The sequence below is a fragment of the Girardinichthys multiradiatus genome, chromosome 19 (assembly GCF_021462225.1).
Source record: "Girardinichthys multiradiatus isolate DD_20200921_A chromosome 19, DD_fGirMul_XY1, whole genome shotgun sequence".
Taxonomy (NCBI): domain Eukaryota; kingdom Metazoa; phylum Chordata; class Actinopteri; order Cyprinodontiformes; family Goodeidae; genus Girardinichthys; species Girardinichthys multiradiatus.
Window position 1 is genome coordinate 9009148 of NC_061811.1, and position 26705 is coordinate 9035852.

General features: G+C 44.3%; 1 protein-coding gene across 1 annotated transcript; it reads right to left on the bottom strand.

The window, feature by feature from the left end:
* Positions 1-1134: 1134 nt before the first annotated feature.
* On the bottom strand, positions 1135-26001 carry btbd7 (BTB (POZ) domain containing 7). Its single transcript, XM_047345294.1, has 11 exons — positions 25688-26001; positions 19688-19891; positions 12312-13454; positions 6375-6583; positions 5510-5585; positions 4936-5096; positions 4710-4853; positions 2941-3130; positions 2674-2852; positions 2152-2550; positions 1135-2035 (listed from the first exon to the last, which is right to left on the bottom strand). The coding sequence occupies exons 2-11, from the start codon at positions 19767-19769 to the stop codon at positions 1259-1261; spliced, it is 3360 nt and encodes a 1119-aa protein (XP_047201250.1). The 5' UTR covers positions 19770-19891; positions 25688-26001; the 3' UTR covers positions 1135-1258.
* Positions 26002-26705: the final 704 nt, after the last annotated feature.

Here is a 26705-nt window from a genome sequence, read left to right on the forward strand (position 1 = left end):
CTACCAGCCTGTCTGAAAGTCCCTACCAGCCTGTCTGAAGGTTCCTACCAGCCTGTCTGAAGGTTCCTACCAGCCTGTCTGAAGGTTCCTACCAGCCTGTCTGAAGGTTCCTACCAGCCTGTCTGAAGGTTCCTACCAGCCTGTCTGAAAGTTCCTACCAGCCTGTCTGAAGGTTCCTACCAGCCTGTCTGAAGGTTCCTACCAGCCTGTCTGAAGGTTCCTACCAGCCTGTCTGAAGGTTCCTACCAGCCTGTCTGAAAGTTCCTACTAGCCTGTCTGAAAGTCCCTACCAGCCTGTCTGAAGGTTCCTACCAGCCTGTCTGAAAGTTCCTACTAGCCTGTCTGAAGGTTCCTACCAGCCTGTCTGAAGGTTCCTACCAGCCTGTCTGAAGGTTCCTACCAGCCTGTCTGAAAGTTCCTACCAGCCTGTCTGAAAGTCCCTACCAGCCTGTCTGAAGGTTCCTACCAGCCTGTCTGAAGGTCCCTACCAGCCTGTCTGAAGGTTCCTACCAGCCTGTCTGTTTGTTTGCTGCAGGACAATCATAACAGCACCCATATTCCTCTCTGCCACAGCGATGACACGTCCCTCCGGCCCTGCCTCTAAGCCAAAGAGACACAGTTAGTGTTAACTCCCTGCATGATCACCACACTCATTACTAAGGAATGATGCAGGTTGATGACCTACACCTGTCACAGATGAACAGTGCAGGTCCAGGAGGGAGAACACGTTGTCAGACATGCTACATGAAGAAATGGAGATGCAGCTGAGCGTTTTCTACATACTAACACTATGATTTCATTGCATTACGTCTTCACAGGCTGTGTTGTTATTCAGTTAGATAAACTGAGATGAAATATTTCCACTGCCTGCTAACCAACAACCTGGCCTGGAGGTTCACTGATCAGTTCATAACTGAGCCCAGCAGACGTTCAGAGCATTTTCTGCAGACTTGTAGCACAGAGACCTCCAGCTGATCAAAGTCAAGAGATTATTCCATGAGAAGGTTTGCAGTAATCCTGTGAAGGAGCAGGACTGAGCAGACCGAAGAGTTGTCCAGCTTCCTCTTCAAACTCTGACTGTGTGATGAGAGCAGTGTGTTAAGAGGTAGGACAGAAGATACCAACAGCTACAACCCTTTTCTCCGACTCTTTTACTCACACACACAAGCATACATTTAGTGCTCTGCTGTCCTCTGATGGACAGCCACTCATCGCTTTTGTCCCTTTTCATAACTCCTCCCCTGCTCCTGAAATGGGGTTAAAGTGCAGATTTCTTATAGGGGTAGTCAGGTTTGCTGGGTGACCTGCGGTCTCTGAGGAGTTCTTCGCCAACACTGTTCCTGTGAGACTGCTGGAGGGGACCTGGGCCTGACGAGTCTCCACCTAGAACCATCTCTTCTGGTGCATCTCTGGGTCCCATGTGCCTCTCTTCATAGCTGTCCATGTTTCCACTGGGGGAGCGTAAATGGCCCAAACCGTGGGTAAGGTCCGTCTCGTTTGGTCGCCCCTTTGGGAACTGTCCCGTCCTAGGCAGGGCTCCAGAGGGACTGGAAAGGACTAAATCGTGTCTCTGAGATTTTTTACCGAGGACATCCAGTCGTAGTGGGTCTGGAGCGGTCCGTCCCTGCAGGTGGATGTGGGGCTGACAATCAGAAACATAAGGGGGAGGATAGGAGCCTGACTGCGTGCAGCTGTGGCTGTAGAGATCCGGTCCTGCAAAAGTGGGCAGAGGATGAGAGGAGGTTGGGGTTGCAGGTCTGCAGGAAAAGTCATACAGGTCAGGGAACTCTGCTTGGGGCTCCAGTTTGGGTTCTGGAGCGTGCCTCTTGCAAGAATGACCGTGCCCAGGACCATAACCATGGCTGAGTCGTGCAGAAGCGCAGGGTCCATGGGGTACATGATGACCTGAAGGGCCCATGGGGCTATGAGGGCCTTCCCTGTCCATGTCTGCCATGCGCTGCTCCCTCAAAGACATGACAGACACACCAAGTGCGATATCCGGCATAAACTCCCTCATCATAGGCTCCACACCCATCTGCATCAGGAAACAGACACACAACATTATATGGATGGAGGGAAACTCCTCGCTCTGGGCATGAGGTGTAAACTCAGAACATGGCAGAAGAACAGGAGGTTTTACACCACACTTACAGCTTGCTGGTCTGACAGCAGAGGTCGGGCCTGGGGGTTGGTGCAGTCTGGGGGCTGGGACCTGGGTGCCGAGGAGTATTCTGAACTGCCATGCTTGGAAGCTGTATGGCGCTGGATCAAGGTTCGGTTGCAGGGATAGGAGAAGGAGCGGGTGGGGGTCGGCATGGGCACCCGAGGTCGCCAGCCCCCTTTGAGCTGGGCGTGACTGGGCGTGGCGGGTGGATGATAGGGAGGAGGTGGAGGAGGTAGCGGAGGGTGGAAGCCTGCGACTCCTTCCAGCTCTGTTATCATGCTGTCCATAGCCGGACTGCTGTTCACGCGACAGCGGCCCACCTGACGCAGGGCCAGAATCGGACTCTCGTCTCCAAACCGCTCATCTGGGAAGAACTTGGAGGGGTTCTGAAAGCACCATAAAGCAAACGGGAGATAAATATTTTATTAAAACAGTTTGATATTCTCTTGGAGAAACCTACATTCCTACGTCGAGTGCGTTTGCATTTGACCTTCGCCAGCTTCCTTTACCTGCAGGAGCTCCGTGGCTCCATCTGCCAGGCCGAACTCCCTCAGCACCCTCAGCTGCAGTTCATAGCTGACTGTGGCTCCCTCTCCGCAGTTAAGAGCGTAGGCCCGCTGGACCTGCTCTGTGTGCCTCAGCTCATGCAGCCTGCGGATCATATCCTTCACCACAGACAGAGGAGGCACTGGAAGAAGAGAGTTTACAGATTCCACCATTTTACCAGCCATTTTTCTACATGCAGACATTTGATGTTCATTCAAACATTGCCCTACCTGGAATTTCATTGGCCACGACTGAGGGAGCCGTGCTGGAGCTGCCTACCATTTGCTGGTGGCTGATCATGTGACAGCACTGAGGCACTGCATTGTTGACCATGTAGAGAGTGTCCGGGACGTTGGACATGCGCACCAGTCGCAAACGTACCAGGTCTGTCTGCTCCACCATCATTTCATCGAGCACAGACTGAGGTCGTATAAAAAATAAAATAATTGCCTGAGTCAAGGACACGGTGTAGATCTGTTCCAGCTGACTGACACCTCGGTTAATAGCGCCTCTCACTGCTCTGCAGACATGTTCATTAATATTCATAGACCCTGGAAGGCCGACAGGTTATAATGGAAAATTTGCAAATGAAAAAATTTTTTATTTCCATCCAGATAATACGAGACTCTTGTTGAAAACCAATCCCACAGCACTGTGAAAAAGTATTTGCCACCCCTTACGGATTTTTTCTGTTTTGGTCACACGTAAATGTTACAGTGTGAAAAAGCAGTTTCCTCCAGTCTTTGCAATGTCTGGGATTTAGTCTTTACGTTTAGAATTGTTTTAACCCAGCAGCACTGGATGGTATGATCACAATTAGATTTAAGTGAAGACTTTAACTAGGCCACTCTAAAACCATTTTTTCTCTTTTTTGAGCCATTCAGAGGTGGACTTGTTTGGTTCATTGTCCTGCTGTATAACTCAAATGCTGCACAATTTCCTTCAGGATTTTCTGCTAGGGAGCAGAATTCATGGTTCCATTGGTTACAGCAATTTTTCCAGGTCCTGACACACCAGACCAGCCTCAAACCATCCCTCTACCTCCACCATGTTTTACTCTCAGTATGAATTGTTGAGTAGTGAACAATCTGGGAAAGTTCACTACTCCATATTTTCTCCACTGGGTTTATATCAATGACTTTGACCCTGTTCCAATTTCCTCTATGAAGTGTGTACTTTGTACAAGTGCACGTAGGGGTTGAAGTGCGCAGGTTACAAGCGTGCAAAATTGGAGAATTGGGACAGTAGGGGTTACGTCATCGACTTGCACCTCTGCACTGTAACTGCAACATCAAAAGGGCGGGAACCAGTACTGTTTTCAGTCTTGCTGCTAAAAAAACTATTTAAAACTGCAACAAGCGATTGTTTTGAGGAGAAGAAAGTGCAGGAAGCGAAGGAGGTTTATACACCAGACTCTCGCTGCGCCAGCGCCAGTGTTTGTTTGAAAGGTAACTTCAGTGTTATGACCTACTGACTGCCCAGACTCACTCTGAACCCACTGGTATCTTACAATGTTGAGCCTGAAAAACCAGTAAAAAAATATAGATTTGTCGGCTTGCTGTCTAAAGTTTACGCAGTTCTTATTATTATTACTTCGGCGAAGTTCGCTTAGATGCGCGCTTAGCCGAAGTGTGGATTGAGGGCACAAAGGGGGCTAAGGACCCCTCTGGAGAATTGGGACACACTACGCACTCGAACACCATCAACTGGAACGCGCAATTCAGGGACAAAAGAGTGGAAGTGCGAGTATTGGGACAGGGCCTTTGTTTCTCATTTATTCTTCATTTTCTTTAAATGGGAAAGGATGTGTTGTTTTTTTGAGAACTTTTAGCCTACTTCATGTTGTCAGACAGGTCCCTATGTAAGTGATTTTCTTTACAAATCTGACAGTAATCACACCTGGGTGTGGCTGGGGGATATTTTTTTCACAGCGCTGTATGTACAGCAGCGGGACTAATAAACAACTGTCGGTGTCGTTTCAGAGGTAGACCAGCCTCACCTTGGCTTCCTCCACATACGGAGAGAAGAGACGAGGCCGCACATAGATCCCTGCATTCTTCTGCCGTAGCCAGGCGTTGGCCTTGCCGCCCTCAGCGGTGGGCAACATGTCTGAGGGAGGGGTGCTGATCAAACCCCTCTTCAGCTGTAAACAATGTGGAAGAAAGATCAAACAGTGAAGCTCACCGTGTTTAAAATACAAACTCAGACAAACGAGGAGTACTGACGGCGTCGGAGAGGACGTCGCTGTTGGGAGGCAGGATGTGCTCGGTTCGGATGAAGGGCAGGAGTGGAGAAAGGATCTCTCTCAGCTCCTCCACGTCCAGGTCTCGCCTTTTTACCCCTCTTTTATTGACGCTGTGGGCTGTGCCGCTTAGCAGGTTAGGCTCTGGGTTAGCAAAGACAAAAACAATCTTTATGTATTTTGATTAAATACATATGAAGATATTTTGTTAGCTACGACTGTGATTTTAATTCCATCTAGTTTATAAACTAATACAACAGTTGGATTGTTCTAGTTCAAGTGAGACATCTACAGCATGCGTCATATTTCTGGAGCTGCTAAGTGTCCTTTAACATTAAGAATAGAGCCGTGGAGTATTAACCTGACAAAATCTTATTTATCAAGTTTATCAGGTTAGACAACTGACATAGCCAATAAAAATGAAGCCACTTCATGGTGCCATTTCTGAGTTTTCTTTCAGCCATTAGGTGTATTTTGGGGGTCTTCTGTCAGTGGGCAATTTTCTCAGAGCAATTAGGGGGCTGTTGAGAAGGTAATTATAGAGTGTATTATCTTACCCCTGTCTGCCATCCTCTTAATCAGCTGCTGCTCACCCCACTTTACAACATACTTCAGAATGTCCTGTTCACTCGCCTGTAAAGAAAATCAAGGATAGGAATGGGATGCAGGACACGGAGCAAAGGATGCAGGATACAGGACAGGGAGAAAAGGATGCAGGACACGGAGCAAAGGATGCAGGATACAGGACAGGGAGAAAAGGATGCAGGACAGAGAGCAACGGATGCAGGATACAGGACAGGGAGAAAAGGATGCAGGACACGGAGCAAAGGATGCAGGGCAAGGAGCAAAGGATGCAGGGCAAGGAGCAAAGGATGAAGGGCAAGGAGCAAAGGATGAAGGGCAAGGAGCAAAGGATGCAGGGCAAGGAGCAAAGGATGAAGGGCAAGGAGCAAAGGATGCAGGGCAAGGAGCAAAGGATGCAGGGCAGGGAGCAAAGGATGTAGGGCAGGGAACAAAGGATGTAGGACACAAACAGACAGACATAAAACATATAAAAAAAAAACAGGTTATACTATGTGAATTGAGAAAGTGCTTAAATGTGGATCAGCTGAAATGTGGAATGCTGAGTCCCAGGAAAACTCTGGTCTGGTTGATTCTCTGAACGTGTTTCCTCAACAATGTGGTCTAGTGTTCAACTTGTTTAGAGGTGATGATGACTCAGATCTGATTAGATTCAGAGTTCGAAGGCCTTACTTTCCGGCACATTACATTTGTCAACTCCAGAGTCTCAGCTTGTGATTAGTTAAACAGAACTGCAGTGTTTGAATAACATTTTTGCATTTAGAGCTTTTAGCAGGTAACCTGGCCACCCAGTGAACTGTGAAAGAGCACAGAAACAAACTGAAAGGTGAAAATCTTTACCTGCAGGTAGTCAGATTGAATAGTGCTGAGGAGGTGTTCTTTGCTGAGCTCATAAAGGACGTCAGAGGTGACGACCTGACTGAACTCTTCACAGAGGAAGTGCATGGCCTGCCTGTGGACCCATTTGGAGCCGTATGGCTGGGAGCTCCACTTCAGGATGGGGACGAGAGAGTCCAGGGACAAACTTTCCACAACAATGTCCTCGCATCCTAGAAATGAACCAAAACAGTAGTTTATATCTTGATATTCAGTCCAGTCACCTTATGTCTAGAAATGCATCCCACAATACGAAAGCACCAATAAAAAAACGCTAGTTTACCTGATGCTAAGAGAAGAAACAAAACACAACACCCTGCGCTGCTGCCAGACCTTCAGCAGTTCGTTTCAGTCTCAAGCTGCCTTCCTTTCAGCGCGTTGAATAAACACAGCCGCTGCCAGAGCACAAACACACCAAGCAAATGTGGACACACTTGTGCATAAATAAAAACTGCGTTAAAAAGCCACAGAAGCCTCGGGGAATTATGAACTTGCTGCTCAGGGTGTTAAGAAACCCAACAAAAAAGGAGCTTTGCAGATTCAGCCAACGCTGGCACTCACAGTCACAGTAACCATCCATTTAAACTATCAAACATCCATTCAGATTATACACAACTGACTGAGTCAGACGCATCTATGCCAGACCAGTAAAGGACGCTTTCTAATAGCTTGTTTAACATAGTTTGGAAGAACAGACTGGCCAAAGCTGCAGTTTCAGATTCCAGTCGGGCTTGTCTTTTATGGGTCAGCAGCATCGCTCCTCAGAGACAATCTTATCTAAAACAGAATATTTATGCTGCACTTCCAGCCCTGAACTACTGCTTTGAAGCTGCGGTCTGGGAAACTGGCTCCCATACTTTGGAGTGGAGAGCCAGTGATACTCCGAATCTAACTGCAGGTCCAGCTAAGAAACATTTACCCAGGTTAAAGATCAGAACCACCCCTATCAGGCATAAAGTGCAAACAGATCACTACATTCAGTTGAAAGCAGATGCTTACCTACACACTTCCCTCAGTGTCTGACATTAAATCTAACAACACTTCCTGTAATTATCTACATATAAATTCCAGAAAAATAAACTACAGATTCTTTTAAAATAACTCTTTATAAATTCAGAATAACTTGACGTGGGTCCTTCCAGAAGAACAGTTTGCTGTAATTTTGACCCACTGGTCAAAATTACAAGTTCTTTTGACCAGAACTGGTGTAACTGGTCAGGTTTGTAGCCCACCTTACTCACACACAGCTTTTCAGCTCTGTCCACAGATTTTCTATGTGACTGAGATCAGACCTTTAAGACGGCTACTCCAAAACATTGACTTTTGTTGTCCTTAAGCCAATTAGTAACTAATCTGGCAGTAAGACTACGATCACTGTTCATTTGGAAGACCCATTTGGGTCCAAGCTTTAACTTCCTGGCTGATACCTGGAGATGCTCCTTTAATATTCCCACATCATGCTCTTTCCTCATTATGCCACTGATTTTGTGAAGTGCACCAGCTCCTCCTGCAGCTAACAACCTTGACGTGATGCTGCCACCCCCGTACTCCATCAATGGGATGGCGTTCCCAGGCTTGCAAACGTTTCCTTTTTCCTCCAAATGTAACAATAGCCATTATGGCCAGAAACTTTATTTGTAGTTTCATCAGACCACAGGAAATGTCTCCAGAACTAAAAAGGTCCTTGGTGCTAGGTGCAACTGAAAGCTGTGGTCTGGCTTTCTTTGTTGCTTTTAAAGTAACGGCTTCTTCTTCACTGAGTGGCTGTTCACCCACACAGGATTCATTTTACTGTCAATAATGACACTCTTACCAGCTTCAGCCAGCATCTTTACAAGTCCTATAGATCTTGTTTTGGAGTTGGTACGCACATGTACACCTCTGCAACACTGAACCCCTCTGAATCTAAATCACTCTGTGAATATTCCGGCATTTAGGTAACAGGAATCATTTGGTTAATCCCAACTGATTTAATGACAGACAGTGAGAATTTATACAGCGTATGTTAATATCTGGTTTCAATTGTTGATAATCGCTGACTTTCCATTTAGGCATTCTTAACTAGAACATAGCATGGAAAATGCAAGTTCATTACACTTGGTGTATATTAACCATCAATTATTGCTCTTCAAACAGTCTGTGCAATATTATTTAATGCGCTCACTGATACTGCGATTACAAAATATATATATCAGGGTTTGAGAGGAGAGAGGATAATACCCAAATGTCCATCATTGGTCATAATGCTCTCATTAAAGTCCTCTACTATAGCATTTTCTGGAAGCAGAGACACATGCATACACCTGGAGCAGCTGACTATTCCCAAAGTGGGACCAGCGGCACAAGAAAGCAAACATCTCTGCTCTGCAAGTCCATTAAAATCCACAGTGACAGCTTGGCTTTTAGAAAGCAGCACTTTTATTATGAGCAGGAGATTAGACTCAGTCTTATATCCAACACTAACCTTCCTCTTTTCTCTCCATTGGGGGCCCACCACATTTACAGAGCTTAGCATGCTGACAGCAACAGCAGCCAACACTGCAGCGTACACGTTCAGCCCTGATCTTTTTATCTGAAGCCGTTTTCTGGAGCATCGTCCCAAAAGCCACTTAAAACTTCACATGCATCCAATGGTTGGAAATAATGTCTGATGACCGCTGAGGTGTTGCGGCTTTTATGACCACAATCACAGCACAGAGCAGCCAGAGTACCGGCCATAGAGGGAGACGAGTTTCCACACAGAAACTCAGTGGCACACTTAAAATTAACAGAGCTTTTAACTCTGCTTTTCATTTGAGTAAAACGCACTCCTAAATAGGATGCATGGGAATTAATATGGACCATCAAAGTCTTCATGAAGAAGAGCTTCACATTGGGAAACATTAATGAGCACAAGAGGGGGAGGACTGTGACAGATTAGAGGGTTTTCTCCACATGATGCCCTGACGCAAGCCTCTCTGCTGCCTCCTGAAGGGACCTGGGAGTTACTACTGTGGTGGGACCGACAAAACTGAAGCTCACAATTAACCAACATACGGCGGGATGATTTGTCATTTAAGGTTCACAACATATCAGAACACAGAGTGTGAAGAGCGACCTCAGATGACAGGAGCTAAACAGAAAGACGACACCAGGTCACACTCATCTCTCAGTGATCCATCCCTGAGGTTTGATAGAGACTGACCTGAGCTGTGCAGAGTACAGTGGATCACAGCCTTGCTGAAGCTGCCACATTGACCAAGAGTGTGACACCCTATTATTTAGGGTGGCGTGTCATTTCAGAAACGGAGCAGAGTTCGAGTTTTCAAAATCACTGCACACGTCTTGTGAAGCTCACTGATTTTTAACCCTTATAGGACTGTCAACAAGCATCTGTTCCTGTGAGATATCTCATGTTATCCTTAAAGGTTCCTCTTCAAGCCAAAAAAGTGACTTATTTCCCCTCGGTCACACTGCATCATTGCTGACGAGGATGAAGCATCTTTATAACCCAATCTAAGCATCTGTAAGTAAACTCAGCGTTATGGATTAGTGTGCAAACTCTGCCTGAACGGACGCAACACACATCAAACTAAGTCTGTGTCAGGCTTAAAAGCTGCCAGCCAGCGAGAAACTTTAAGGCACAGAGAACAAGGAACATCTGCAGTGAGTCCAGAACAAACCATGAGGTGCATTTTAAATATGGTAAATATAAATATTATGGGGTTATCTACGGATCACATGGCAGAAGGTAGTAATTTGTTAAAAATCCTTTCGCACATCTTAACCAAAGCTAAATATTTGTACAGAAGGGAATTTATTGTCTTGTTTGTTGTTTTTGAGGGCAAAGTATTTATCATGTATGTATGTATGATTTATCATGATAAAAATAAACTCTGATTGATGACGTTTCCAGGCTCCAAAAACTGATAATATAACTGGGATTTGGTTCCATAAAAGCACCTATAAATCTGATTATATTTAATGCGTTTATTAGAGCTTCCAGTCATTTTAAAGCACAAATTTCCTATTTTTGCCAAACTCAGTATTCCGAAGTTCTCTATTCTTTATGTTTATTTTTAAAATATAAAAGACACCAAATTTGGCTTATTTTCTTTTACCAAACTTATCCGAATCTGGAAAAATACTGAACTCAAATTCATTACTTTTCCAGAATTCATAGGGACCCCATGTTTAGCACTACAGATACGGTATGGGCCTGATTTTACTGTTGTTGCAATACATACTTTAAGATATTGTGATAAAGGTTTAATTCCATATTGCCATCCCTGCCCCTATGATGGGTGGGTATATAAAAACAGAAACCAGAGTGGATAGACATGACACCCCATGATTTAAAGTGCCAAGGTAGCCCGACTCTGTGCAGTACGAACAACTGGTTTCAGGGGGTCTGATTGAGACTTTTTAACTGCAGAGCTCAGATATAAACAGCATCAAGGTGGCGTGGGCGAGAAAACAGCTGGTTCAAGTCAAAGCATGACTTTAACTTTTAGCGTGTCACAGAGGTCACTCTGAAGCAGAGCAAAGAGTCAAAACGACGCGTAATCCGAGTGAAGATATAACAGTGATAAAGTGTTGACAGAGGCTCTAATGCATGTAGCAGCTGTCTGTTCCCTGAGAAACAGCTTGTTTCAATATGTTCCTGCGAGGCACAGCACTAACACCACCTAATATCTCGCTTAGCGATGCTGTGAAACTCCAGCTTCCATCTCCACATCCAGCGCTGAAGATTAGACACAACATGTAGGAAAGGAATGGAAACATCCGTCAGCTTTGCAAGGCGATGATTAAAGAAAAGAAATAAAATCAAACCAGATACGACAAAAACATTATAGTCCATAGAAGCAGATACTGAACATGCAAATCCATTCAGAAACTCAAGCAAGGATTATTTACATTATTGCACTCTGTGTAGAGGGTTTATTTCAGCAATTTTCGGCAGAGATCTTGGCAGCAACGTGCATTATAAAGTGACCAAACAGGAAGGAAGGAATTATTGAGGAATGAGACCATAATAGCAATTCTCTGGTCCACTATGCTGAAAACATGGAGTTACACAATAAATCAAATTCAGCAAATTTACAGATTATAAAACTTTGGCTGCATTAAAATTCCAACAACTGGAGACAAACAACAGACGTGTGATAACAATAGAGGACATAAAACCGCATTTCGACTAGAACAACACAATGCTTCCAGAGGTTTACGTCCATTCATGGAAATGAAGCATTTTAATTAAACAAATGGAGCGATTTTTAAAACTGGAACTCGATCACCAGTTCAAGTACATTCTGTATTTTCACATTTATACATTTAGTCTCAAATATACGGATAAGCCGTAACTACCTGGACCAAACGCATTTTGTAGCCATCAGCAAGCTTCTGGCATCAATGTGGAGCTTGATGACTGCTCTAGAAGCCTGCTTTGTCCATCCCATTTCCAGTTTGGATGTGTGTACAGGTTATCGTCCTCTCAAGTTTCAACCAGCCGACCCAAACTGGCCTCATAGGTTGAAAGAAAACAGGCTAGGATATTCAGGAACCAACCAGACTCAAGCCCGCCATGAATGCTGGAACATCAGTGACTGTCCATAGTGAAGCCAGTTTAATGCCACCCTGGACTGAGAGGATGGCGACCAAGAGAGAAACTTCTTACATACTTTTTATCATTACTTCTACAATCATTGCTATAAATGCCACAAATGATTTATTTTTAACAAATCACTGGAGTTGTATAACCATTCTGCCCTGGAAAGAAAGAATCATTAGAAGCCCAAAATAAATCTGACATTTATGGAGATGATGAGAGGATGAAACAGCAGAACTGCAACGTTCCTCACAGACAGATCATTAATTCATTTTTCTGTCTGTTTGTGTACGGATGGTTTCTGTGCGTCTTACCTTGAGCCAGCATGCTGAACTCCAAAAACAGTGCAATGTGGTAGAGCTCCATGGCCTCCTCTGTGCGTGTGCTGGCCCCTCTGCACCCTGAAACAAGGGCCTGCACCTCACCGAGGCTGCATGATGAAGGGCTGCCTCGCAGCACCAGGCCAAGGTCGACTACATCGGTGTACATGCAGTGAAGAATGACCTGCACGTATTTCCGTGGGATGATGGACTCATCCAGCACTATTCTGGTGGGCGTCTGCAATGTGCGTTCGGTCATCTCCTCTCCTGTGCGAATTCGTCTCTGCAAAAGGTTCCTAAAGAAAGGGGAGCGTGCTGAGAGGATGGCTTTGTGAGCCCTGAGGTCCTCGTCCGGGGTCCCTGGTGCCCCGCTGCCTCCAGAGCTTCCTGTTGGCACTGCAGCCACAGCCCCCCTCTCATTAGAGCTCTCTATCATCTCGGAGTCGGAGGAAAAGCTGAGCAGGGCGTCGTAGTAGCACATATAGTCACACAAGCCCTTCATGTCTGCCTCCAGGGAGTTGGGTGTACCAAACTCCTCGCTGAGCTGAACAAGCACATCCACGTTCTGCAACCTGGTATCCTCTGCTATGCCCACCCCAAACTCCCCAGTGTACAGGTAATGAAGCAGAGCAGAGAACATGGGCACATCAATACCAGCTGTGTCAATGTCCATGAGAACCTCTGCACCATAACCAGGAGAGGAGGAAAGCAAAGCCTTGAAAAAGGGGCACCGGGCAGCTAGGATCGCCCGGTGAGCTGGAAAGCAAGTACCTTGGAAGATGAGATCTACATCAGTGCAATACTTGTGCTGGTAGAGAGCAGCCAGATCCCGCTGCAAGCTGGGAGCCTCAGCACGGGCCAGGCTGGCCTGGAAGCTCAGCTCCTTGAGGGCTGCTGTTCCCTCGTACTCCTCCACCAGGGCATTTGTGTCGCGTACGTCCCACCCTGACAAAAGCTCCCGCATCTGCCGCGCGTGATCTGCGGAGCGGTTGGACTTTCTCCTTTTGATGAACCGGCGTTTGAGCGTTGCAAGCCCAAGGCTCTTCTTCTTCCTGTCTGCTGGTCGCTCGTGGCCGTGCTCCAGGCTGTATAACTTCGACTCCCAGCCATATCCCTGTTGAGAGTACGAAGATGTGCCTGGAATAAAAACACATCAAGAAATAAGAAAAGAAAACCAGGTATTTTATTTTATTATCAGATGTCTAACCCAATACACATTTTAATCAGAGCATTTCTCAAAAATACATATTTTTTTTCACATTTTTCTGCATGGAGCAGTAGGACTAACCCTTAGCAGAGTGCATAATTTGCAGATTTCTGACATGGAAACACGTGAATACGACCTGTGCATAAACTGAACAAGTCTGAAAAAGTTAACACGCTTTAAAACTGTTATATTTGTATGTGGGAAAACCGAAGCAGTGAAAACCAAGCAAACTAGGAATATTGAACCTGTTTAAAGAATTTGCAGGTTTAGATTCATATCTCATATCTACCCACACATTTTCAGCGATGCTCCATAGAGCAAACTGGGGATTTGCTTTACACCCGTTCAAATCAGAAGATTTTCTTCACCTTTATAGCCAGCAAACATGTATTAGTCACAACGCTTCCTTCAATTTTACCTTACAGTTAGAGCTCAGTCGAATTAATCAAAAATTGAATTTATTTCAGTAAATTAATTCAGAAAATTAACTTAATTGATTCAGAGATTGATATAAACTGTACTGGAAAAAGTATCGGTGATGAACATTATGATTAACCCACATTTTCCTGACTCTTTTCTTTCTTTTCCTTCATCACAATGCCCCTAGCACTATTTATGACCTTCGATATCTCCGACACTTAAATTGAACATTCAGTGTGGGCATGGAGGGCAGTAAAAGTCTACCCAACAAACAAATCTGCATTCGGGGAGCATGAAATTGCACACACTGATATTGTCATGAGGACTGCGATTCAACATATTGCATAGCTCTAGCCACAGGTGTGTAAAATCCAGCACCTGGCCTTCCAGACTGCTTCTGCAAGCATTTATGAAAGAAAAGGTTGCCCCCAGGAGCTCTGTGAATTCCAGCGTTGGGCTGTGATAGGATGCCACAACTGCAGCAAACCCAGTCGTGACATTTACTCCCGACCGAATACAGGTCCTTCTCAAAATATTAGCATATTGTGATAAAGTTCATTATTTTCCATAATGTCATGATGAAAATTTAACATTAATATATTTTAGATTCATTGCAAACTAACTGAAATGTTTCAGGTCTTTTATTGTCTTAATACGGATGATTTTGGCATACAGCTCATGAAAACCCAAAATTTCTATCTCACTAAATTAGCATATTTCATCCGACCAATAAAATAAAAGTGTTTTTAATACAAAAAACGTCAACCTTCAAATAATCATGTACAGTTATGAACTCAATACTTGGTCGGGAATCCTTTTGCAGAAATGACTGCTTCAATGCGGCGTGGCATGGAGGCAATCAGCCTGTGGCACTGCTGAGGTCTTATGGAGGCCCAGGATGCTTCGATAGCGGCCTTTAGCTCATCCAGAGTGTTGGGTCTTGAGTCTCTCAACGTTCTCTTCACAATATCCCACAGATTCTCTATGGGGTTCAGGTCAGGAGAGTTGGCAGGCCAATTGAGCACAGTGATACCATGGTCAGTAAACCATTTACCAGTGGTTTTGGCACTGTGAGCAGGTGCCAGGTCGTGCTGAAAAATGAAATCTTCATCTCCATAAAGCTTTTCAGCAGATGGAAGCATGAAGTGCTCCAAAATCTCCTGATAGCTAGCTGCATTGACCCTGCCCTTGATAAAACACAGTGGACCAACACCAGCAGCTGACACGGCACCCCAGACCATCACTGACTGTGGGTACTTGACACTGGACTTCTGGCATTTTGGCATTTCCTTCTCCCCAGTCTTCCTCCAGACTCTGGCACCTTGATTTCCGAATGACATGCAGAATTTGCTTTCATCAGAAAAAAGTACTTTGGACCACTGAGCAACAGTCCAGTGCTGCTTCTCTGTAGCCCAGGTCAGGCGCTTCTGCCGCTGTTTCTGGTTTAAAAGTGGCTTGACCTGGGGAATGCGGCACCTGTAGCCCATTTCCTGCACACGCCTGTGCACGGTGGCTCTGGATGTTTCTACTCCAGACTCAGTCCACTGCTTCCGCAGGTCCCCCAAGGTCTGAAATCGGCCCTTCTCCAAAATCTTCCTCAGGGTCCGGTCACCTCTTCTCGTTGTGCAGCGTTTTCTGCCACACTTTTTCCTTCCCACTGAGGTGCCTTGATACAGCACTCTGGGAACAGCCTATTTGTTCAGAAATTTCTTTCTGTGTCTTACCCTCTGGCTTGAGGGTGTCAATAGTGGCCTTCTGGACAGCAGTCAGGTCAGCAGTCTTACCCATGATTGGGGTTTTGAGTGATGAACCAGGCTGGGAGTTTTAAAGGCCTCAGGAATCTTTTGCAGGTGTTTAGAGTTAACTCGTTGATTCAGATGATTAGGTTCATAGCTCGTTTAGAGACCCTTTTAATGATATGCTAATTTTGTGAGATAGGAATTTTGGGTTTTCATGAGCTGTATGCCAAAATCATCCGTATTAAGACAATAAAAGACCTGAAATATTTTAGTTAGTGTGCAATGAATCTAAAATATATGAATATTAAATTTTCATCATGACATTATGGAAAATAATGAACTTTATCACAATATGCTAATATTTTGAGAAGGACCTGTATTCCACAGTCAACCGTTAGTGGTATGAGGACAAAGTAGAAGTGATTGGGAATGGCAGCAGGTCTGCTCCAAAGCAGTAGGCCATGAAAAAATCCAAGAATGGGGTCAGCTGATACTGAAGAACATAGTGAACATACAGTATGTATGCAACTTCCAAACTTTATGTGGACTTCAGATTAGCTGAAGAAAAGCACGTAGAGAGCTTCAAGGAAAGGGTTTCTATGGCTGAGCAGCTCTTCTAAACCTTTTATCACCAGCTACAATGCAAAGTGTTGGATGCAGTGATGTGAAGCGTGCTTCCACTGGACCCTAGAGCACTGGAAACATGTTCTCTGAAGGGATGAATCATGGAACTCTGTATGGGAATCCAATGGATGAGTCTGGGGTTTGTCAGTATCAGAATCAGCTTTATTTGCCAAGTTTGTGCACACAGAACCATCAGACAAGGAATTAGGCTTCAGTTCCACTTTGAGGACATGTTATTTCCAGAAATAAAATAGGGAAGTAAAAACCTCTTTATAAATATGTATACATACAGTGTTTCAAGAAAAGAGGAAGATGAGGTAAAATTTTACAAATCAATCTGACTGTTCAGTGTTCATCAGAGAGACATCCTGGGGGAAGAAACCGTCTCTGTGGTGGGTGGTTTCAGCAAACAGCGTTGAAGGTAAATGTCTAGCAGAGAGGTTAGCTGCAAGTCCTGGATGGAGGGAAGGTCGGCCCTGATGATCCTCTCTGCTGTCCTGATTGATTGTTGTAGTTTGGACGTGTCCTGGTTAGTGGATGAGCCAAACCACACAGAGATGGATGTGCACAAAACAGACCGAATAATGGCAGTGTAGAAGATGACCAGCAGCTGCGGTGTTAGGTTTTACGACCAGAAGTGATCCACAGTAGACAAAGTGCTGTTGAGGATGGTGACAGCACCAGTGGGAAAGCCGATCCACCTCCTGTCTGTATTCAGACTCATCACTGTCCTGGATCAGACCAGGTCTGCTGAGGTGCAGTCATTTGTGGACAGGGAGAAGAGGACTGGGGAGAGAACACACCCCTGGGGGGCGCTGGTGCTAATGGTTCTTGTGCTGGTGAATAAAGACATGGATGAGTGGGTTTGGTGTGGAACAACTTAAATGGCCTGGAGAGTTCTGACCTTAAGTAGACAGGACACCGATATGGTGAATGAGTGGAGACTGTGAGCCAGACCTTATTGTCCAACACCAGTGTCTGACCTCACAAATGCACTTGTAGAAGAATGGTCGAAAAATTCCCCTAAACGCACTCCTAAACTTAGCAAAACACGGACTGGCATCATATTAAACTATTATTAATAATGGGACATAACTCAAGGTCATACGTGTGTGTGTGTGTGTGTGAAGGAGTGTGAATGAATACTTTTTGCAGTACACTGTATTTTAAAATCACCTCCAGGCAAAAATACTTGGAACATATCACTCTGTGAAATGAATGTGAGAAATATTTGAGTTTCACTTTTTGATTTCAATTACTGAAACCAATTAACATTTCAATTGTACACTACATAGCCAAAGGTACTGGGTCACACAACCAAATCAATTAATTCTGGTGTTCCAATCACTTCCATGGCTGCAGGAGTATACAGGTCGCTGTGGAGAAACTTGACTGACCTGCTCAGAGTCCTGACCTCAACCTTATCGAACACCTTTAGGATAAATTAGACCCGAGGCTGCAGTTCTGGTTTTCTCATCCAACTAATGTGTTTACAGAATAGTTCAAGTTGCTGTTGCTGGCAACGGTGGGTCATCAACTAACTGGACCTTATAGATTAAGAATAGGATGTCATCAAAGAGCATATGTAAAAGTAGATAAATAGTTTTAGCGATATAGTGTATTGTAACTTCCTGAGTGTTTTTTTTCACAGTTGACATGAACTGTTATGTCCTCTGAACAGAGATGGCTGTTTAATTTAGAATACTAATCTGCTGCAAGGATTCAAGGTGAGGTAGACGTTAGCTCTCCTTTGAATCTTGGCTTGAGCTATTAGGTATGATTTATTAATGTTCTCCTGGAGCCCGTGTGGGTTCTCTGCAGGCATATGGTCTTCCTCCCACCACCCAGAAGCTTCCCATTAGGTTCTAATAGCCTGTGTGTGTGTGTGTGTGTGTGTGTTGGCCCTATAAAGAAATGTCTGGGATGTAATAACATTAGAGACAGAAGTAGGAGAGGCTCCACAAACCTGAGCAGGTTGCAGTCAATACAGACAATCTGGTTTGATCTTTTCTCAAAATTTTTTCTTTTTTTCCTCAAGCTACGCATCACGTCCCCTTCTGTGAGATTTTATTTCTGTAGTCATAGCGGAGGCACCCCTACAGGCAGTAGGGAAACTCAACCTGCCTCTGGCATCTTTTCCAGGCCGGGCACAAACTCCGCGATCCAGCACCTGGATCATGTTCAACAGCAACGTAAGACAGCCAGGACCCCCATTTCACTTGATTTCAGAACACACAATGGGTCCTCACAGAGTAGCAACCTATTAGAACTTTGTGCTCTTTTGTAAACTTCAGTCCTTTCACAGATTTAGACCAAGCCAGCTCCACTAAATGGCAGTTCTGTTGGGCTTGAGACAGCGTGGGTACGTCAGAGGAGGGTCTGCCAAGGAGATCCTCTCTGCATGACCTCCTGTCAGCATCCATCAGTGTGACCCACATAGTAATCACTGGAACTCTGAATCATCTGTGGCCGGGCCAGATCAACTGAGAGGCTCCAGAACTCAGAGGACACCACAGGCAACGGAGATCATTTGGCTCGTCTAACAATACATTCCCTCTGAAGTTCCCAAAAACTGGAACTCATTTAGAAACTGAAACTTCTTCAGCCTCTCAGGAGCAGCTGACAACTGCACAGAAAACCCTGAGAGATCTCTTCCTCTTCTTTAAAAAGCGTCTAAGGGTTTACTTTTCCAACTAGAAGACCAGCTATCACAGCATCAAAATAACACCATCTATTCTGTCTGGGCTAAGCCTTCACATACAACTAGAACTGTTTAAAAAAACAGTCACATTTCAAGTTGCGGATTCCACACAGCCAACAACAATGTGGCTGTCTTACAAAGTATAAGATCACAGAAACATACTGTGAGCCCACAAGGTCTAGGCTAATAAAAATACCTCTTGTGATGTAATTTTGGTCAATGACATTTGAAATTAAATTTCTTTGCTTTTCTGCTTCTTACTATACTTCAAACAAGGCCAAACCGGCAGAGAAAGGCACATGGAAGCGCCTCCTAATGCTCCCGCCTCAGCTCTAAGAGTCAACAGCCCAGTTCAAGAGCTCTTATGGACCAAATTATTCACCTCCCGCACCATCAGTTGCCATGGAAGCAGGTTAATCTAATCTAAAGTGTGAGTAAGTGCATGACAGAACCCCATTAGTATGCATTTGTAGAAAAGATCGGCATACATACAGGTTCATTACCCAGAGTGGGAAAGTTCAGGTTTTTAACCTACAGCAGATGTGACAGAGACAATTTAACATTGTATGACAGCTCATGGATCAAGGCTAAACCATTTTTTCCTCTACAGTACAGATTGACATTTCTAATCAGCCTAAAACTCCAAACCCTTCCTGGTGACCTAGTTTGATGAACTTACCTATAAAGGTCTGCTGCGTTTGTATATTTCCCCCCATACGTGGGGAGCAGGAGTGTGGATAACTGGATCCATTGGCCCCCATCCTTACGTCTCTTCACTTGTTATTTGGGGGTTTCCCCTGGTGCTGAGTCATCCTGCTCAGTCCTCAGCTGTGGGTCAGGCATGGATCTTCTGAAGCCTCCTCAGAGCCCCAGGCCCCGGCCGCTAAACCCGGAGGAGGACAGATGAAAGAGAAAAGAAAATTTTAAGTCAAACAATGACTGGATCAAAAATGTTGCCGACTAGCGTCTCACGGGGGGTTACACCACAATGAGCCTGGACCACATGGACTCTGGAAGAGATAAGAACGCCAAGAGGCATCAGTGTCTAGAAGGTTGAACAGAGGAACACCTAATTACATCATTCACATCCTTTCAGCCACATTGATTTTACTACTGTGATCAATCATGGCCATCCTGGCTGTTGCACAGGCCTGTGTGGATAAAAACTGTTCTGAGGCTTTACTACAGGGAGTTTTCCCAAGATCATCATGTTCAGGCTTTTATCTGTAATCTTCAACAGAGACTTCCTCTTCCTCCCCTCAGGAAACTGATTGCCCGTCAACTAGAAATCCAACGCAGATGCAGCATGGCTTCAACATCAGACAAACAGACACCCAGGACATTCCAGTCTTCTGCACATTATGGTCTTTGACGTAGTTTAAGCATCTGTAGACTTGGATGATGCAAATGTCCTTTCAGAGCGGTTTTAATATGAAAATGAAGACATTTAGAGAAGCATGGCCAGCTCAAAACATTTTCCATTTAGTTAATGGAAAATGTTTTAGTGCAACCAAAGTCTGGCGTGCCACAAGACGACATGGACCACAGATATTAGAGTCCTCCACCTGCAGTTTGATGATATGGTTTTAATACAGCAGCACCTGTGAGGAAGTAGAGGCTGAATAGTGCAGATCTGGCTTCCTGATAAGGAGCTCAGTGTTAAACCTCAGCACCCTGAAGCTGCCATGATTACAGCCCTCAACAACATTTTTCATCCGAGGTGGACCTGACCTATGACCTCAGTATGTCAACAAGCTGAGGTAGGTGGAGAAGAGGCATCGTATGTAATGTCTACCTGACATTTTATCCCTGCTGACTGGAAGCACTTTCTAGGAGGGGACTGGACTTTTTAGTTATGATGAATTTCATGTATTTTTCCTCCTCATGGACTTTATTAATCCATGGCAACAGATGAACCAAGGGCTCATTGATGATGTCAGTGTTTATAGTCTTCGACAGACAAAATGATGTCACCTCTGATAAAGCCTGATTAAATGCAGTTTTCTCATCATCCGCATGAATGTTAGATTAATTTTTGGCTTTTTATGACAATTTAAACTGCTCTTTCTTGACGGTGGCACAAACAGCGGCAATCATCTTTTTGCAGCTATTAAATCCACAAGTTTGACCTTATTGTCCCGCCCGAACAGACTCAAAATTATGCATACATGCTCAAATATATACATATGTAAACCTATACATATATGTAAACGTCTGACCAGAAATAACTGACTACAGGGTGAGCACAAGTTGCCATAATTGATGGCACCATGCAATCTGCTCACTACCAAAAACATCATGAAGGACAACTTCCAGCCAACAGTGTTTGACATTTGGCTCAAGCACATTTGTTAAGCAGCAAAATGATCTGAAACACACCAAAGGGTCCATCTCTGGACAACTCAAAATGTCAAAGAAAATAAATAAATGAACATTTTGGAGCAGCCTAGTCGAAGTTTGGGCTTTGCTGTGGCATGACCTTAAACAGACCATTTATGCACCCTGTGATGTGGCTGAATTAAAACAATTCTGCAAAGAAGAGTGGGCTGAAATTCCTCCAAAGTGATACTCGTTGCATCGTTTAATACAAATGTTTAAGGATGGAGAAAAATATTAATCACGGTGGACTTTGAAGTAACTGGTATGAATCTATAAGCATTCTGGGCTTTTTCTCCTGCAAAACAAGACTGAAAGCTTGAGTGTGATGTGAGATCTGTTTTATCTCAGTCTGCTGTGTTTTCCTGCCTACCACCAAGTCTGCCCCTGTAGAGCACCACAGTTTCCCAAGGGTTTGATGGAAAACCATGGCCTCTTTCTCCAGCACACACTCACACACACACACACACAAATGTTTTGTTTTTTTTGCTCCAAGTAAACCTCATCACTAGAGGGATTTTCTTTAGGCAAAATTAGAAACAGAATTTGAATATGGAGGAGAGAAGGAGCCCCTGAGAACGATGCTGTATGTTTACAATATGCAGCGTCGCTCACAGCCACGACCAGTAAAACAAAGATATCCGCACATCAGTTGAATAATATGTTTAGTTTAGAGCCAGGCAGCTTTAATTGTGTTCAAAAGAAGAAACCAGATTTAACTTTAGCAGCAGGATTATGACAGCATCATTTAGGACTGTTATTACCGAGACCTGCAACATAAGAAGCCTCTATACCCTAATCTCTGTAAGGTGCAACCTGCACATTCAGACCCTAATAGAGAGCCGCTGGTTTGTGTTAGGCTCAGTGTTGCAGACGCAGTCTGAGCTGGACTATGCGTCCCTAATGAAAGGTGACATGAGACACTCCCTGCCCCCCACCCACTTCCCTGCGAACATTCACCCTTTCAAGCTGCTCACCCTCTATCAGCAACCACTTTTTTGCCTTATTCTAAGAAAGAAAAACACATAGGAAGGCTTACAGAACCAACACATGGCCTACCACTGGATCTACCTGAAAATACATGATATAAGGAGAGAATCGATTCATTATTCAAACGACTTGCAGGGTCCTATCAATCATTAACGAGGATTTCCTCATCACAGCGAGAGAAAATGGAAAATGTAGGTGTACGAGCCTCCTTTCCTGTTCTAGAATCCTTTATAAGCTAAAACCTTTCCACTCAGCCTTACAGAGAGCAGATTTTGAAAAAAACAAAAAAACAAAACAAGATTTCTGTTATCTATTATTGCTTTGGTAATTATAACATAGGGGGAGAAATGAATTTGCTAAAATAATGAATTGCAAGTACAGAGCACATCTACAGTATTCATTCTTGAGCAGCTCTTTCAGTGTGAAATTTAAAAGGGGCTTCTGTTGGAGCATTGCTGGCATGGTTTGAAGAATTAACAGTTTAGCTGCATCAAAACCTGTAACGTGACCTGTGAGATGTGGGCATTGTGTGCTCCGCAAAGCCAGCAGGACAGAAATAGTCAGTAATTATAGACGGTTCGACTCAGGAGATACTTGATACAATCAGAAAGGCTCTAAAACGAGGTCATAAAACAGAACACAGCAGTGCATGGAAACCAGAACCTTCTAACAAAGAGTGACCTCCAAAGCATCGATGCGTCGATGCATACAGCATGAGAAGACTGCAGGTAGAAAGGAAAATAGTCCAAATTGTTCCCTATGGAACCAGGACGACTGCAGGGACAACAATCAGGGGCAGACTGCTCCAATCAGCAGCCTTTCTGCTCATCAGCTAAATCAGTAGCTCATCAAGCCATTAGGCTGATTAGAGGCCATGCTTGGTGAGCCACCAAAAAACAAAAAGAATCAGAGTAGGGACAATTTAAATCACAAACCTGAGGGGGAAAAAAAAAAAGTCTTCTGAATGATGACTATTAGAAACCAACCAACAATACAAAACTGTTTCCTGCATATTCCCATTTCAACGTCAACCGTCAGCTGGTCCCGGTTAGCTCTGCGGGCCGTGAGGCAGAACATTGTTCCATCAACATTTTGTTTTTAAGATTTTTTAGATTGAACAAAAAGACTACAATGACCATCAGGTTTGTCATAACCTGGTAGCTAATCAGGGAACGAACGGCCAACCAGGAGACCATCAAATCTTATTTTATTTTAAGGTCAGGTAACAGGTGCATTATTTGGTTCTCAATCCAACTGGTCAGAGTCAGCAGCATCCAAACCAAAGTCCGCCTCTTCCAGGTACTCAGAGGTATTCATTTACAAGTTCACTTCCTTTTATGCCAGCTTTTGGCTGCCGAGGAGGAAACTTCAATAATGACATGCTATTATACACCCCTGCAACAGTAACGCTTAACCTGATGACCTGAACGTAGAAATTAAGGAGAATATTTCACAGATGATCTGAAACATCACTCACATTTTACTGTTCTGAGGATAAACAGATTAAAGGGGTGCTGAGTGGACCCAAAATTTCAGTGAGATTACTGCAGGATTATCACAGTCTGCATATGGCTCCTCACTGCTTCACCATATCACAGGGTGATGGCTGCTCAGAGAAATCATTTTAAAGGCCCGTGCAAATATTCTTATCTGGACTAGTAACAAAGACAACACCACCATTAACATATGGCAAAGGGCTCTGCAGACGACGGTGAGGGGAGCAGAGAAGGTCACAGGAGGGTCCCTACCCTCTGTCCGGGATCTATTTCAGACCTGCTGTACAAACAGGACTCTGGTCATTGTCAGAAACTCTTCACATCCTCTCCATGAACTTTCTGCACTGCTGCCATCAGACAAACTACCATCAGGAGAATCACCAGACTGCTACATCGTTTTCTGATTGTTAAAATGTTGCACCACTGAAAAATAACATACCTCATAATATTGCCCTCATTCCATAGGATTTTATCCATTGATTTTTGTCTATTTATGTTTTAAATACTTAATGATCTTTTCCAATAATCTGGTGTAGATCCCAGAGAAATGCTCTCATCTGATTTCATCACTGCAGCGTAAAACGATGCAGATATTATACAGTAATGATGTATTCTTGGGTGTATTTAGCCCATAGTAGGTGAAAATCAGATTTCAGGTGCAGATTGTAACGACAGTCTGTGCAGCGCATCCGGTCCACAGCTGCAGACACATGCAGGTCAGTCTCCAAACTCAAACAGATTCAGGTTGCAATGTTTTGGCCAGTTTTCATTAATAAAACTGAGTAAGGTGCACACATAAAAACCACAACGTTTGGTATGACAACAACAGAGTGTCTTCAGTCAGAGGCTTCTTCAGATCTGCTGTAAGACGGAGCGCTACAGGAGATCCTTCCTGCCCACAGCCATCAGCATCTACAACGGCTCTTTGAGGAAACCTTCATAATATGAGCTACAACAACATTTAATTTCCCTTTGGGATTAATAAAGTATTTTTGAATTGAATTGAATTGAATGTTCAGCCTGAAGATCATGCCGAGCTTCTGTAGCAGTTTAGCTGTTACAGTGATGGGCTTTAGCTATTCAACAGACGTTTGGGGGAAAAAGTTCAGATACATGCATTAAAACACAGTTTTACTGCTGAAACTGTCAATAATGTCTGAAAATTATAAGCATTCAGTCCTCTACAGTTATCAGTCCTCGCTGCTCTCCAGTCCTTCCTAGTCATCCTGAGTCCTTCCTAGCCCTCTGGAGTCTTGTTGGGTCTTCTTCAGACCAACTCAGTCCTTCTCAAACGTCTTCAGATCCCCTCTGAACTCCTTAGTCCTCCCCAAGCCTCATCAGCCCTATTCGTCCCTCTTTGTCCTCCTCAGCCCTCCTGAGTCCCCCTCGGAAAGGTTCGTCCTGGGCACTATAACATGCCTTTTCACCCCCTCTTGGTGCTCTTCAGCACTACTCAAACCTCTCCGATCCTCCCTCAGGACTGTCCAGTTCTCCTGAGCCCTCCTGAGACTCCTCCAGCCGGGTCCAGTCCTCCTCAACGCTCTTCAGTTCCTCTTAGTCCTGTTCGGACCTCCCGAGGCATGTTCAGCCAAACCCGAGTCCTGTCTCAGTTCTCCTGACACTTCCTCGGCCTCGTTTAGTCCTCCTCGGTTAACCCAAGCCCTCCTCGGATCTCCACAGTCCCCCTCAGTCCTCTTTAGTGTAGTTAGCAACAGCTCCTCAGCAGCTAGCTTAGCTATCTGTGGCTTTAACTCTTCGGTCTTTTCCTTAAAGCTGAGGAGCATCTGTTGAACACAGATTATTTAGATTATATTTACCTGGCACTTCAGAGTTTCCTTTTCATAGTTTGTCTCCGGATCACAGCGCAGTTCAGTCCGGTCCAAGTTGTCTGATCAGCAGAGGAAAAAAGGCTGCTCAGCTCCTTCTTTCTCTAACTCTGCTCATTACGCTCCGATCGACGTCAGACACCAAATTAAACCGTTAAAATGCGAAATCATTTCCACTTCCGTCGACTTCCCCTCATTTCTCAGCCTCTATCTCAATCTAAAGCTGAACTTAAGCTTTATTTAGGTTCGGTTCGGCTCGGTATTTCCCCACAACGCCTTGTTGGGTGGTTTTTACGGCCTATCCAGAAGCCACCGATTTCAAGCTGGCTGAAGTGAAATCATCGGTTGAGCTTTTCAAAATAAAATCTGTGAACCTTAAATATTCGTCTATCTATGAACGCGGATCGGATATAATACTTATATAATTAATCTTTAGAAATATCCATTTTAATATAGATGGTATCAGTTTATTAATGATTAACATCACACTTTTGTGTGCCTCTTCCTCTCTCAGGAAATAAAATGATAGCTCCGCTAACTTGACGGGTTCATAGAACTCAGCAGATCGGGGGGATTTTTCATTTGCGAGCGCCCTCTAGCGACTCTTTGATTAAATTATCGATTAGAGAAAAAAATATATAATTTGTTTTTATTCATCCCTTCATAAACAAACATTTCTTGAATTCTCAGATGTGCAATTCATGTCTCACTCTAGGTTTTAATACCGCAGGTCTATTATTACCTGCTTATGAAATTAAAGTGTGATGAGGTAATGCTGTTCACAGTTTTTGCGTATAAAAAGATGCTGGATTTACATAATTAAAAATGAAGATTAACATCTTGTGCCTCACATATAAGTGGGATAATGCCAATTTAATGTGATGAAAGATTTTTATGTTTAATAAATGTTTTGATACCGCAGATCCTTTTATTTTTCATCCTGATGGGGGCGCCAGAACACATCTAATGTGGGTTACTCTTACTCTGAAGTACATTCAGCCAGTATCTC